Source organism: Lepus europaeus, chromosome 14 (assembly GCF_033115175.1).
Source record: "Lepus europaeus isolate LE1 chromosome 14, mLepTim1.pri, whole genome shotgun sequence".
In the NCBI taxonomy this organism is placed as follows: Eukaryota; Metazoa; Chordata; class Mammalia; order Lagomorpha; family Leporidae; genus Lepus; species Lepus europaeus.
In genome coordinates, this window is record NC_084840.1 from 18706283 (window position 1) to 18720833 (window position 14551).

A 14551-nucleotide genomic window follows, 5' to 3' on the forward strand; every position below is an offset into this window, starting at 1 on the left:
CCTTGGTCAGTTTCAACACACGCACCCAGCCGGCATCGTGGTGTAGCAGGTGAAGCCACCGCTCCCCATGCCGGCATCCCATGTGGGCGCAGGTTTGTGTCCCGGCTGCTCCACTTCCGATCCGGCTCCCTGCTATTGCACATGGGAAGTCAAGGTAAACGACACAAATGCCTACGCGGTGGTAAAACTGCAAGAAAACACCAGGGACCCAGTTAGAGGGCTGTGGGCCGTGGAAGCTCCCAGCAGGGTTTCCAAAGACGCTGGGACCTCGTTTCTCTACTGCTGGGGTGATGGTAGAGACAAGGTGTGCCTTGTACGCAGAGAACTTAAAAACCCAGTAGTAGCAAAGCCAGACTCATCCTCTTGTGATCCCCAGGAGACCACAGTTCCCAGCAGCACCAGTGGTAAACCTCCTCCCAGCTCCGCTCCAGGCTGCCCCCCCCCACCCCGGGCGCTACCGCCCACAGGGGTGCTGGGGGACCCCAGTCACCTCTGCATCCCGCTCAGGCCCCGGCATAGCTCCTGGCACGTGGTAAACGCTCAGGAAAGGCTTCTTGTGTTAACGTTAGTCACCATGCATGCTCAGGTGAACCGGGAATCCGGCATTACAGGGGGCGAGAGCTGTGGCAGGAAGGGAGCTGCGGGAGAGGGTGACGGAGGCGCGGGTGGACCCCAATCCCCGCCCTGACCCCAGTGGTGAGTTTCTGTGCCCTTCAAAGCTGGCCTGGCACAGGGTAAGCCTAACCCACATGCCTCTGCGGTCTGCAAGAACGGCAGCAGAGAGGAGAGAAACCAACTGCGTGTGATTTGAATTCAGTGGAAGAGGCCAGCAGGCTTCGGAGTGCAGGTTCGGGCTCTGGGTCTCGCCAGACCGACTGGCATCTAAAGGCTTGCTTTGCCACGTGATCCTCCTGCGTCCCCAGGGAGACTGGGGCTGGGAGAGCTTTGCAGGGACCCGGTGAGCACTCGCCGACACAGGCTCATCTCCTGCTCACCCAGCGGTGCGGCTGAGAGCCTGCTGCACGCACCGGACAGATCCTGGTTGTGCGGTAAAGCTCATCCTCTCGCCCCTTTGAAAGATGGACCTCATGGCCTGACCCGACCGTTAGCGGGGCTGATGACTCTCTGTAGAGGGGCTTGGGGGCTTCAGCCTGGAAAGCCTCCAACCCGGTGCAGAACCGACTTCTGCTCCTGAGAATAAGACAAGAAAAACATCAGAGCTGCTAAGCTCCAGAATTTATTGCATCTCAGACATGGTCAGGGAAGGGAAGAGCCCATTACAGCAAGGCCCTGGGACCGGCGCTGTGCCACAGCCGGTTAAGCCGCTGCCTGTGACGTCGACATCCCATATGGGTGCAGGTTCAAGTCTCGGATGCTCTGCTTCCAATCCAGCTCCCTGCTAATGCACCTGGGAAAGCAGTGGAAGGTAACCCAAGTGCTTGAGCCCCTGTACCCATGTGGGAGGCCTGAAAGAAGCTCCTGTGGCTTTAACTTTCAAATAAATAAATAAATCCTTAAAAAAATAGCAAGACCCCTGCCCTTAGGAGCTGGAGGCCTTGGAGAGCAGTCCCCCCTCCACACAGATGGCCACAGCAGAGCGGAGTGGACAGCACATAGGGTAACAGGGGAGTGGCCAAGGGTGTTGGGGGCCCCTAGGGGTTGCTTCCTGCAGGGGGTGACCTGGGAGTCTGGTGGGAAGAGGGGGAAAACAGCACAGAGAGGTGCTCAAGCAAAGCCTGACCTGCTTGGGGTCCCCTGGTGACCCGCTGGGACATGTGTCACCACATGTCCAGCCGCATCATCGTATGAGATGAGCGTCTCTGTACATCTGTCCCTCGTCAGGCTCCCCCAGAAGAGTGTCCACCCCCGGAAGGTCCCGCCAGGCACCTGGGCTGGCCTTTGCAGACATTCCGCGTGTGCTGAGTGACCCAGCAGGAGCAGGAAGACCCCGGGGTCCCTGGGGTCCAGTGGCCACAGCCTGAGCACAAATGACCAGGGTGGGCCTGAGCTCGCTGGGTGAGGGTGGGCGTCTGGGGTCCTGCCTGAGGAGTGGGCATGGCTGAGGTTAATGGTGGCAGCTGGAGGTGATAGGAGACCGGGTACTGACAAGGGCTCTCAGTGCTGTGACAAGTGGGGACCTCACTCTTTGAGCTGGGGGCACATGAGAATCAACAGGAAGGGGTTCCCAGGGGAGACAGGTGAAGCCCACTGCAGTGTGGGGACAGAAAGCAGAGGGAGGAGCAGGAGGGAGACAGGTGACAGGGCTGGGAGGGGGCAGGACAAGAGGTGGCCTGGATGATTACATGGGGGGGGGGGACCGTTGGCTACAGGCTGTTGGTGGGAGGGCTCCTCTTACTAAAAGGAGGTGATTGGCTCATTCTGAAGTCACTCAGACCACACAAGGCAAGGCCAGGCCAGAGAGGCAGGGGGACAGGGAGTGCTGGCCACGTGTCCCCTTGGTCCCCATCTGACGGAAGAGGAGGCTGGGGGTTTGTTTCATTGCCTCAAATCACACGGCCAAGGACCCAGTGGGCCGGAAGCCACCGGCGCCTGTGTGGGCTCGGCCACTGCCCTGTGGAAAAACTGCCCCCAGACTCCACTGTGAGAAGTGAGGGAGCTGTCGCTGGGACGTGGACGTGGACGTGGACGTGGCACCCCCTGCCCCGGGACCACAAGGGACGGGCGCCTGTGTGAAAGCAGAACAGGGACCAGCGGGGCAGGGCGGTGCGGTGCATGGGGCTGGCGTCGCTGGGACCTTGTCGCTCACCTCCCTCCTGCCCACCTGTCCCATTCCAGTGGCGCACAAAAACCAGCTGGGGGTGACACAGGGCAGGCTGGAGGTGATGTGCAGATTCTCTTCACCCAAGTTGGCCAAGGTGCCACCCACGGCAGCCAGGAATATCCAGACTGATCCTGGCTTATCCAAGCAGCCGTGTGCAAATCCTCTGGCCCAGCTGGGCCACTTTTGCCTTCATTCTGGACTTAGAGCAGGTTAGGATCAGTCTTCAGTTTAAGTATCTGTAAAACGGGTATGATAACTGCTCCCACATCATCTGCCTAACGGGAGCTGGAAGCGAGCCAAGGCAGGAGTTACCTGAAAGTGAACGCGGACAACCCAATTCCTCCCGTACCGCTCTGGGGGCAAGCAGGGCACTGAAGCTGGGAAAAGCTCTTCTCTGCTGCCATCTAGTGTGCACTTGGGGAATAACACTCAGCGGGAAACTCCAAGGTGTTCTTGGGAGCTGACACCTGTGCCCTGGAAGCCGCCCACTGGGAGGTGGGCCCATTGAGGCGAGACCTGGCACACAGAGCCACCTTCCCACCACCTCCTTCTTGCTCCCTAGGGCTGTTTCTGAGCCAAGAGGGCACTTAGGGAGCCTATGTAGGACACCACACATGGGGGAATAAACCAAAGATTTATTTTGCAAGTGAAAGGCAGCCCAGGAGGCCGAGGCCAAGGCTGAGAGCAGAGAGGCCCGCAGGAGGCAGACGGCAGCCAGGGGAAGCTGGGAGGCAGGCACGGCGCCATCGCAGGCCCAGCTCGGGGCTCAGCTCCAGTTGCAGCATTTGCAGGACGCGTTGAACACCAGGCCCGTCGGGCAGCTCTGCTGGAACAGCCGGCCTCCTGCACAGGTGTAGAAGCTGGCCCGGTCCTGAGGGTTGGGGTACAGCCCGTCGGCTCGGCCCTGGCAGAAGGCACCTGGTCCGGGGCTGGGGTCCCGCTCAGGTTGAGCGGGCTGCCCTGGGGCAGGAACTCCAGGCTCGGGACGAACGGAAGGCCCATCTGGAAGACCTGGGAACAGCAGGGAGTCAACCAAGTCCCCGCAGGGTAACCCAAACCCACAGGCCGCCCATGGAGGCAGCACCCCCTCGCCCACAGAGCATGGCCACACTCCCTGACATAGGCGGAGCCAGCACGCAGCGAGGGCCTTGGGGTCTGCACCGCAGGCGGGGTGGGGGCTGCTTCTGGGCCGAGGACCTGGCATGGAGGGGCCCCAGTTTCCACACCCGGGCAAGTGTTGCCACCACCCAAGCAGAAGGAAAATCGTTTCAACAGCTTCCTCCGCTCCCGGGCTGCAGCTTGCGAAGCCGCGGTCATTGCCTCAGAAAGACTGGGGACCTGCGGCTGTGCCCCCCACCCCGAGAGCCACCTCTGGCCCCTGGTCCTTGCTCCCTGACTCACTCAGCTCCTGGTGCAGCGTCTGGATGAGGGGGTACGGGCCCTGGTTGCAGAAGGAGCCCCGGAAGTCGTCCAAGTCCAGTGTCCAGACCATGGCCCCACCAAGCCCCATCTGCTTCAGATAGCTGGCCTGTGGGGGAGGGGCGGAGGGGGTCAGCCTGGCCCCGGCCTAGGCCCCAGCCTCCTCACCTGGGCAGGCCCTGTGGGTTCCAGCACCCCCAGGCTCAGGAGTGGCTGGAGCTTTGGAGGCAGCCCTGGCTGGAGGCCAGCATGGCTGACCCCGGCCCCTGCCTGGCAGGGTCGGGGTGGGGTGACCATGTGGTCATTCCTGGTCAGGCTGCCATGTCTTTGCCTGTTAGGCTTTCTCCCAGGAGGCCCAGCTCTCAGACTGACCTCAAATGCTCCCCACAATGGCCCTGCACCACTTGCCCCCGTGCCCACATCTACCCTCCTAGCAGAACCTGCCGCCATCAGTCCTGCGGGTGACTGATAGGGGTCGCACAGCACTGCTCCCTCCTCAAGGGGGAGGCAAGGGTGCATGCACCAGTCACGGTGACCCCGAGAGGTTAAACTGGAGGAGCCGCCACCCGCGAGTGCTGGTTCTAGTCCCTGCTGCTCCACTTCCCATCCAGCTCCCTGCTACTGTGCCTGGGAAAGCAGCAGAAGATGGCCCAAGTGTGTGGGCCCCTGCACCCATGTAAGAGACCTAGATGGAGTTCCTGACTCCTATTTTTGACCCAGTGCAACCCTGGCTATTGTAGCCATTTGGGAAATGAACTGGCAGATGGGACAATCTCTCTCTCTCTCTTCTCTGTCTCTCTGCCCTTTAAAAAAAAAGATTTATTTTATTTATTTGAAAGAGTTACAGAAAGAGAGATAGAGAGAGAGAGAGGTCTTCCATCCACTGGTTCACTCCCCAAATGGTTGAAATAGGCAGAGCTCAGTTGATCCAATGCTAGGAGCCAGGAGCCAGGAGCTTCCTCTGGGTCTCCCACATGGGTGGCAGGGACCCAAGCACTTGGGCCATCCTCTGCTGCTTTCCCAGGCCACAGCAGAGAGCTGGATTGGAAGTGGAGCAGCCGGGACTCAAAGGGGCACCCATGTCGACTGCCAGCGCTGCAGGCAGGGACTTTAACCTGCTGTGCTACAGTGCCACTCTGCTTCTTGAATCAATCAATCAATCAAAAATAACATTAAACCAGAGCTGAACACTCTGTATCGCCTCCTGCACTTGTGGGAACGAGCCTGGTACCACAGCGGAGCTCCCACACCTGTCCTCGGGCCATGACTGCCGCTGGCTTAGGTCACTGCTGTGCCACGTTGCTAGGGTTACTTCACGGTGTCCTCCTCCTTACTCGTGTAAATAAGCGTTTACTGTGCAACGGAAAGCCACGCGATGCCACAGCAGGCTGGGGGTGTGGCAGAGGCTGCGTCCTCTGGCTGACCCACGCTGCCTAAGCTTGCACCAGAGCCCTCTCTAGGATCCGCGCACAGCGATAGAACCCTGATGTGCCGTGTGCAGATCAGTAAGTGATACGTGATCGCAAATGAGCTACGGCCTCGGGCTGCCAGAACCGGTGATCTGTCATTTGAAAATGCACCCAGTATTGCCAGTGGACTGAACAAAATCCTGTCCCTTGCCCTCATATTTCTCCCCCTGTCCATGGGATTTGCTTATATTTAATAAATGCAGGTCCTTTAGAGAGAGCTACTCTGGGTACGTGTTGGTCGCTGTGTCTTTTCTTGATTCGAAGGTGTTAAAGGCACAGAGTGCTGTCACGGGGCACATTTAGAAGGAGACTCAGCCTTGAAGGGTTCTGACTGCTGTCATTCAGTGTGACTGACAGACCCCAGGCCTGCCCGGACCACCCTCCACCCAGTAGGCTGGCACTCACCTTGGCCTTGAAGCTTTCCACATCATCGAAACCCACCCACTGGTTATCCCGGAAGACGTAGGGCACCTTTTGTTCGTTGATTCTCTGCGCTGCCTTCCAGGAGCAGACCTGCAGGGACAGAGGGCAGCCCAGGGGAGGAGGGAGGCACCAGCCCTCCCTTCCAGGAAAACCCCAGCCCGAGGAAGCCTGGGGGCGTGGGGAGTTCTCCATGGAGGGACCCAGGACCCTGAACCAGCTTGAGGCTCCCTGTCTTAACGATGCGTCCACGATGGCGGGGACCTGGAGGAATTCACCTCCCAGGAGTCTCTGCGCCTGACATCCTTACTCAGAAACTGGGAGAGGGAGCCCCTCCCCTTCGCGGGCAGCCCCTGCCCCCACGGCACCCAGGGTGGCCATGGGTCTTCCTACCTCGTAGTAAGCCAGCACCCCTCCATCCTTGGTGAAGGGGCCAGGGGCGCCAGGCCCTACAGCTGGGGCCCCCACTCTGGTGTCTGACGAGGAGGCCAGGGTGAAGGATCGCCCGTAGGTGGGCATGCCAAGCACCAGCTTGCTGGCAGGGGCCCCCTTCTGTAGCCACAGTCTCACGGCAGCGTCCTGGTGGTGGGGAAGGGGGCTGGGTCAGTGTGTCCTGCCTGCACCCTGCGTCTGCTTGTCTGAGGCTGGGGGTTCTGGAGACAGAGCTGCACTCCCGGGGGCAGCCTTCAGGCCTTTACCCCTCTCTCTTTTCCAACCTGCCTAGCCCCCAGTGAGAGAAGCTGCTTGGTACTGTGGCCAAGAGGCACGGATTCTGGATTCGACTGACTGATGGCCCTGTTGCCAGGTAACGCCCTGGACACATCAGTGAACACGGCAGACGGAGATCCCTGCCTCACCCACCCTGCTGGGCCTTGGCTTTCCTGCCTGGGAAATGGACATAGTGGAAATGCCCACCTCAGTGATCGGCTAGACTGTGTGTCTGGCTCGACACAGTACCCGGCTGCCTTCCCCGCCCCCGAGCGAGTCCCTCCTGCGAACGTGTGCGACCCTACGAAACCCTGGGCTGCGACGTGTGTTGAGGAAATGACAGCGAGGAGCCTCCCCCCAAGCCCGGACGCCGGCTCGCTTTCCTGAGGGCCTGGCAACTCTGTGTCCCATAGCACTTCAGCCCAGCGTGAAACACAGCGTCCACTCTGATTACTCCCCAGCAGGCTACAGCTTCCCGGGGGCGGAGCGCGGGGCCTACTGCTAAGCTGTGTGACACTTTTGGGCAAATAGAAGAGAGCAGGTGCCCGTGGGACTGTAACCCCACCTGCTCTCAGCTCGGGGCCTTTGTGCCTCCACACTGGAGGGGGGATCAGGCGTGGTGTGAAATACGGGTGCCTGGTTCAGCGGCCCAGCGAGGGTCACTCTGTCCCCACTCCGGCTGAGGGCCAAGGCTCCCTGGCCAAGCTGGGTTTTCTGTGTGTGCTGCTGGCCGTCACCCCCGCAGCTCACCACGTTGTACTCGGCCGCTGCGCCGCTCTCCCCCTGCCTCCTGTAGAGGGGGCTGTTGTGCCCTGTGACCTTCTCCCAGGAGCCATGGAAGTCGTAGGCCATCAGGTTGATGAAATCCAGGTTCCTGTGGGAGGCATGGAGCAGGGTGAGGGGCCCGCGATGGGGGCTCTCTTTCCATTCTCCCTGCCCCCACACAGTGTGAGGCCTGGGTAGGGACCCTGGTGGTCAGAGGTGGGGGTGAGCTCCGGGCAGAGCACTCCCAGCTTGAGTCATTGGCACTGCTCCTGCTCTGTGTCCTCTGCACCTGGGGCCCTCCCTGCCCACCCTGGACCCCTGTGCTGCGTTGGAGGGACTGCCAGCCTTGCATTAACCTGGTGTTCACCCAGTCTGGGCTGCTGTGGGCATTTGGGGAGTGAACCAGCAGGTGGGAGACTCTCCCTCTCCATGTGTTATTAGTAGTAGTAGTAATAATAACCAAAAAACCAAAAGTGATTTCCCAAGAGAGAGGGTGAAGACCCACAGAGAAGGTTCTAGAATGGTGGGGTGGCAGACATGGCGAGCAATGTCTTCCTGGGTGTGCTGGTGGAGGGGCGGGGCTTTCCCAAAGCGACACTTCAGGGGAACTCCTGCTCTACCCCTACAGAGGACAGGGTGGGGGGCCCACTGCCTGGAGCTTCTCCCACCTCAAGGGTCCAAGTCATTCCCCTGAGACTCACGCGGCCAGCTTGTCCACCTCATATCCAGTGTCCACCTGGCTTCGCGCATTCGGGACAGCTGCACTCAGAAGGAGTCGCTCCTCCCCGGGGGCCCGGGCCTCCTTCTGGAAGGCATTGGCCAAGTCCTGCGGAGGTGGGGGTCAGCTCAGGATAAGCACGGGGCAGGCGACCGCGGCCCCCACGGAGCTGTCCATGCTCAGGAGGCTGAGAGCTGAGCACAGGGCTGGTCTGTGCTACACGCAAAGCATAGGATCCTGGGGCCCGGCAGCTCCCCTCGTGTGCGGGAGGCCGCCGCTCTGGGTCCCGGGGCAGACGCCCGGCCGTACCTGCACCAGGGCTGTGAAGCGCTGCTTGTCAGCCGCTGGGCTCCCCCTGCTTCCCGGGAACTCCCAGTCAAGGTCAAGGCCGTCAAAGCCATACTTGCGCAGAAACTTAATGGCAGAGTTGACAAAGATCTGACGGGTACCGGCTGTGGCTACCATCTCCGTGAACCTGAGAGGTGACAGAGGGGAGACTCAACCTGCTGTGGCCAGGCAGGAGGCTGCCGTCTCCCTGGACAGACCACTGGGACACTGAGTGGAGGCCAGGTGGGCTGGAGAGGTGCAGGGTTCTTCGCGGCTGGCTTACGGCCCTGGGGTCAGCCGAGAAGTGCTTCCACCCAAACACGGACACCACCAGGACCCGCTGACTTCACAGGGGTCCTGTTTCCTCACATCCCTGCCCCCGGGCCCCCTTAGCTTACCACCTGGCCCAGAGCGTGCTGCTCCCCACCCCCACCCGCACGGGGGCTCACAGAAGAACAGGGGTCCATTTCCAAGATGAAGATGAGAAGAGCAGCACAGCGGGCTCGGCAAGACCCCAGGGCAGCCTGGGAGCCTGCTGTGTCCCCTCCTGGCCCGGTGGACCCCCTGCCAGTGCTCAGCGCAGAGGGCCTTGTGCTTCTCCTGTTACCATCCAGCGCTCTTCCAAACCCCCGCGCTGCCCCGGGAACCACTGCCCGCACCTGGCTCGCTCAGGGCCCTGTCGGAAGTCCTTGCAGCAGTGGGCATTCAGCCCAGAGCCTGAGACGCCTGCAAACCAGGGCGGAGGGCCTGGGGTTCACACCTGGCTGGCTGCTGTCTCAGCTGCTTGCTAATGTGGACTCTAGGTGGCAGTAGTGAGTTCCTCGCGCCTGGCTTCAGCCCTGCCTGTCTTTGGGGAATGAACGGGAGATGGGAGCGCTCTCGGCCTCTTTCTGGGTCTCTCTGCCTCTCAAATAGACACATACAAATTTGAGGAGAGGGAAAAATTAAAGACGTCCCCTGGAGCTTCTGCAGGTGTTAAGGTCTTTGTAGACGGGCTCTATTGTTTATTTTTATTAATTTATAATTTAATTTTATTAACAGCAGCAGTTCTTAGTAAAAGGTCCACATGCTTGGGAACACTTACATTTCAATGAAAAATCTGTGCAGAAGCCTTATTTTGGGAAGATGAATCACAATTCTCAACAGATTCTTTCAAAAAGCTCAAGATCCAAAAAAGCAAAGTTGGGAAACAGTTTCTGGATTTTTTTAGGAAAAGTCTAATTCCAAATATTTTATTCTGCTGTCTCCACAAATCATCATAAATGTCCCAGAAATGCCAATATTTTGGCACCCAAGCTCAATGTCACAGACCGCATTTTATAGCCAGGAGTGGAACAAAAATTCCTTCTCACCCCAGAGGTCCCCTTTCACAGCCCAGACATGGTCGCTGTGCTGGGTGGGGTTCGCGGGTCGGCCCCTCTCCCCATTCCGTGGAGGAAACAGCAAGATCTGAGGTCAGAAGCCTCTGTGCTGTGTTTAGATCTTGTGTTTCTGCCTGCGCTGTTACAGCCTGGTGACAGCTCCTCCCCACTCCCCTCCCCCGGAGCTGTCTCCTGCCACCACACCAGATCCCCAAACAGGGACCCAGCCACCCAGGTGCCCACAACCAACTCACTTCTGAGTGCCGAAGCTCCAGCCCCCGACGGCTAACAGGGTCTTCAGCTTGGGGTTCCTGGCAAAGACAAGAAGCAAGCAAAACTCAGCCTGCCGACTCCCGGAGCGCCCGGGAGGACAGTGGGGTGGGGTGGGCCTGGGGTGAGGATGCCTCAGTCTCTGTGCACCCCGTCCTGAGCCCTGGGGGCGGGGCGGAGGGGCAGCCATTTACTGGGAAGGAAAGGGTGAGCCCCTGACTTCAGGGCCTGCGTGTGTAGACACAGAGCTTATCTACAGGCCATCAGCAAGCACGGGTCAGGGCCGGTGTGCCGAGTGATCCTGGTGAAGACCACTGTGGAGCTGAATAATGGGTGACGAGGGAGAGGGAGACGGGTTCACCATCCTGACCCTTGGACCCGGCTGCCCCTTAGGGTGCTGAACCCATCCCTGCCTCTTCCATACAAGCCCAGGAGAGTCCAGGGAGGCCATGCAGTTTGCTCAGAGCCACTGAGCGTGTCCCGGGCAGGCTTCTGGCTCTGAGAAGACACTGGGGGTCCCGCCCCCTCCAGGCCCCTCCTCTCCTGCAATGCACCTGCGCTTCAGGCCGTTGAACTCCTGGTAGAGCGTGGCGTCGTTCCACTCGATGGTGCTGAGCTCATGGTTGTTCATGCCGGCGAAGGCGTAGATGAGGTGGGTGCACAGGCCAGGGTCCACGTCCCTGGGCAAGAAGCGACTCACCCCCTCTCGGTACTGGGCCCAGTTGGCCAAGTAGCAGACCAGCCTTGCAGCAGCGCCTGGCCCAGAGGGACAAAGGAAAGAAGTGGCCATCAAACGGGCCTTCTGGGGACTGGTAGCCTCTGCCCCAGGCAGCAGGGGCCTCATACAACTGGAGTAAGCTGAGGACCCGGGCAGGGATGGTGTTGGCTGGGGAGGTGTTTGGTGCAGTGGGTAAAACGCTGCTCGGGGCACCTGCACCCTACACCATACTGCCTGGGTTCGCTCCAGCTCCCTGCCCATGTGCACCCTGGGAGGCAGCAGCTGGTGGCTCAGATACTTGGGTCCCCACCACGCATGTGGAGGTCTGGATGGAGTTCCAAGCTCCTGGCTTTGGCCTGGCCCAGCCCTAGCTGTTGTGGGCATCTGGGGAGTGAACAGCGGATGGGAGCTCTGTCTGGCTCTCTGCCTGGCTCTCTGCCTTTCAAGTCAATGAAAAGAAAGAAATGTTTGCTTTTGTTTGGGCAGCACCTCCCAGACAGGAGAGTGTTTTGAGAGGCTAGGATCCTCAGAACCCCTGGGGGTGGGCAGGACCCCGCCACCACCCCCACTTCCTGTGCTCACCAGCTGGGCACCTGCCCCACTCAGCACCGCTGCTACAGCAGGTGCAGCAGGGCTGGGCCCCAAGTCTCCTGGTCCCTTGTGTCCTTGAAAGTTGCTAGGCTCAGAGTCCAAGTGTTCCCAGGGCTGGGACCTTATGGGCTGGGATTCCCTCTGCCCCAGTTGGAGGCCTTTCTCCAGGCCCTGAAACCTCCCAGGGAAGGCAGCCCCCGGGCGAGGCCTGGGAGAAACTGGACATGGCCCTTCCCTCTGCTGGAGTACTTCTCCCAAGTTCATTTCAATGCAAAGACACACTTAGGACAGGTGCTGTGGCATAGCGGGTAAAGCTTCCACCTGCAGTGCCGGCATCCCATATGGGAACCAGTTCAAGTCCTGACTGCTCCATTTCTGATCCAGCTCTCTGCTATGGCCTGGGAAAGCAGTAGAAGATGATCCAAGTGCTTGGGCCCCTGCACCTGCATGGGGGACCTGGAAAAAGTTCCTGGCTCCTGGCTTCTGCCTGGCCCAGCTCCTGCCTGTTGTGACCATTTGGGGAGTGAACCAGCAAATGGAAGATCTCTCTCTCTCTCTCTCTCTCTCTCTTTCTCTCTCTTTCTCTCTCTCCATCCCTCCCTCTCTAACTCTGCCTTTCAAATAAATAATTTAAAAAAAAAAAAGCATTTGCTGCCTTGCGTTCACTTGCTGTCACCACCCATATCTGTCGTCGGCTGTCATGCGTGGGAAGACTGCTGGGGGCGTGGCCGTTTCCAGGGCTGTTCCCTCCTGGGAGGCCAGAGGGGACATGTCCATCCCACATCACAGCCCAGCATGAAGCAGGGGGCACCCAGGGGACGAGGGTCTGAGGGCTCAGCCTCCCGAGGCCAGTGACGCCTGGCAAGATGGCGGCGTGGGAGGGGGGCCAGGGGCCGCGTGGCTGACGGTTTCCTGGCAATCTCTTCTGTTTCCCACAGGAAGGCGCCCCGCCCTCCATCTCCCATGCTCCACATCCCAACGGATCAACAGAAGCGGCAGAGCTGTCCTTGCTGAGCCACGGGCCGGAGAAGACGTGGGGGCCTCCCCTCCAGCCGCTGGAGTCTGCTGCAGGGGGACATCGGGGCTGACAACTCGGGGCGCTGTCACACACTCAGGGACCATGAGGGCACAGGGTGACCTGGCTGAGGGTCACGTGGTCGCTGGCCCTGGAATGGGCGGGGCTTCAGCTGCTGAGGAAGGAGGCAGGGGCCTTTCTGGGACATGGACACCCGCGGGGCCCAGCTGCTGAAACAGGAGGGCAGGGGAAGGGGCTGAGGGGAGCAAGCCCGGCCTGGAGGACCAGGCCACTTACCCCACTGGGCCATCAGCAGAACCACGAGGCCTGAGTGACACAAGAAAGAAGCAAAGGTTACCACGACGTCATTGTCACTGCCCCAGGCCTGCGAGCTTTGGGGGAGGGCTGGCTCTGGACAAATCAAACTTTCTCTTTCCCAAAGTGAAGCCAACAGCGGGAGGAGACACCTCACTGCCACGTTCATTCACAACCGCCAAGACACGCATCAGCTGGGGTGCCGGCCGATGGATGAACGCATACAGACAGGGCATCATGTTCGCAAGGGCATCTTGTCCAGCCATGTAAAATAGCAAATCCCGAGGTTTGCGCCAAGCGGATGGAACTGAAATCATTGTTAGGTGAATGGAGCCACACACGGAGAGCCACAGACGGCACCTTCTCTCTCGCACGTGGAAGTTACGTCACGGCCCCCAGGCTGCCCTCTTGTGGAAACCGATGTGGAGCTGAGAAAGAAGCCCTGGGTGGTGGCGCTTCTTGGCTAAGGCCCAAAGCAGGAGCCCATGCAATGGGCCAGACCAGAGCTCCCTGTGCCGGGGGCTCTGACTGCGGGCTTTCCTGAGCGAAGGAGGAGGGCTGCCCCTGCCGGTTTGAGACAAGCCTTCCCTTGCAATGCTCTTGGGCTCAAGGAGCCCACAGGAGGGGGAAGAGGGACCCGGAGCCAGGAGGAGGGGGTGAGACAGACGACCACTCAAGCTCCTCTGAGCACCACCCCCCTCTTCCATGCAAGGAGACATGGCCATGACCTCCCCCACCCCACGGGTCCTGAGACCCAGCCCAGTCTCCCTGTCTGTCCACTCACCTGCCCGGACCAAGTAGCGCGCCATGACGGAAGCTGTGTGGCAGAGGTCAGCCCCAGATCCTACCCCGCTCTTATCTGGCTGCCTGGTCCCAACCCAGCCATGAGTGTTGAAATGAGGGCACCGAGGGTGGTGTGTGGGGAGGTAGGCAGCATACAGCACGGATTGGGCAAACCTGACACAACGACCTTTAGCAATTCTGTCTTTTCTAGAACAATCACAGGATGTAAAGTGGGTTCTTAGTGTTGCCAAACTGAGAGTGGAAAGTGGGAAGTGTTCGCCCCTCCTGCTGGAAGTACAGGCTCTGCCTTCCTCTCTGGGGCTGGCAAGTGCCACAAGCAGCCCCAGACTTAGGGACCAGGCTCACGGGGCAGGGCAGCTCGCTCGCCTCGCCCCTGCCCACGCTGGACCGGCTTCCACAGCTGTAAGCTAATGAGGCTGCAAACCCAAGTTGTTTTCCTGATTGTAATATCCATCACTACCCAGAGTTAGCAATATTTTAATCCATTGAGAAAAACACAGAATGACAAATGGCAGCTATGAATGATTGACTGATTGGTTTTATCTGAGAGGTAGAGGGACAGCGAGGCAGGGAGTCGCCATCTACTGATGCACTCCCCAAGTACTCACAATGGCCAGGGCTGAGCCGGACCAAGTCGAAGCCAGAATTGGGGGTTGCAGCCGTCACTGCTGCCTCCCAGCGTGCGCGTCAGCTGGAGGCTGCAGTTCGGAGCTGGAGCCGGGGCTGGAACCCAGGGAATCTGATGGGGCACCCAGGGGGCGTGATGCCTTCCGGGCGTCTGAAGTGCCGCGCCACACACCGCCCACAGTTTTAAATGCCTGAATTTCTCGTGCGGAATAAGAACACCTGTTTTAGCTTCCTGGCGCTGC

At 59.8% G+C, this 14551-nt stretch overlaps 1 protein-coding gene across 1 annotated transcript; it reads right to left on the minus strand.

Annotated features, from left to right (window-relative positions):
- Positions 1-3548: 3548 nt before the first annotated feature.
- Positions 3549-13687, minus strand: CHIT1 (chitinase 1). Its single transcript, XM_062210749.1, has 11 exons — positions 13663-13687; positions 12861-12890; positions 10794-10995; positions 10224-10280; positions 8591-8756; positions 8265-8389; positions 7549-7672; positions 6484-6669; positions 6076-6183; positions 4184-4310; positions 3549-3793 (listed from the first exon to the last, which is right to left on the minus strand). Exons 1-11 carry the CDS (start codon positions 13685-13687, stop codon positions 3549-3551), a joined length of 1395 nt encoding a protein of 464 aa, XP_062066733.1.
- Between the last annotated feature and the right edge of the window lie 864 nt (positions 13688-14551).

What these genes read in the sequence shown, in the direction of transcription:
- CHIT1 (XM_062210749.1), bottom strand. Translation starts at nt 13,687, where the DNA reads ATGGCGCGCTACTTGGTCCGGGCAG. An exon ending in GCGCTACTTGGTCCGGGCAG is followed by an intron (nt 12,891 to 13,662) that starts GTGAGTGGACAG and finishes TGTGTCACTCAG; the next exon opens with GCCTCGTGGTTCTGCTGATG. An exon ending in CAGCGGCCGAGTACAACGTG is followed by an intron (nt 6,670 to 7,548) that starts GTGAGCTGCGGG and finishes CCCCACCACCAG; the next exon opens with GACGCTGCCGTGAGACTGTG.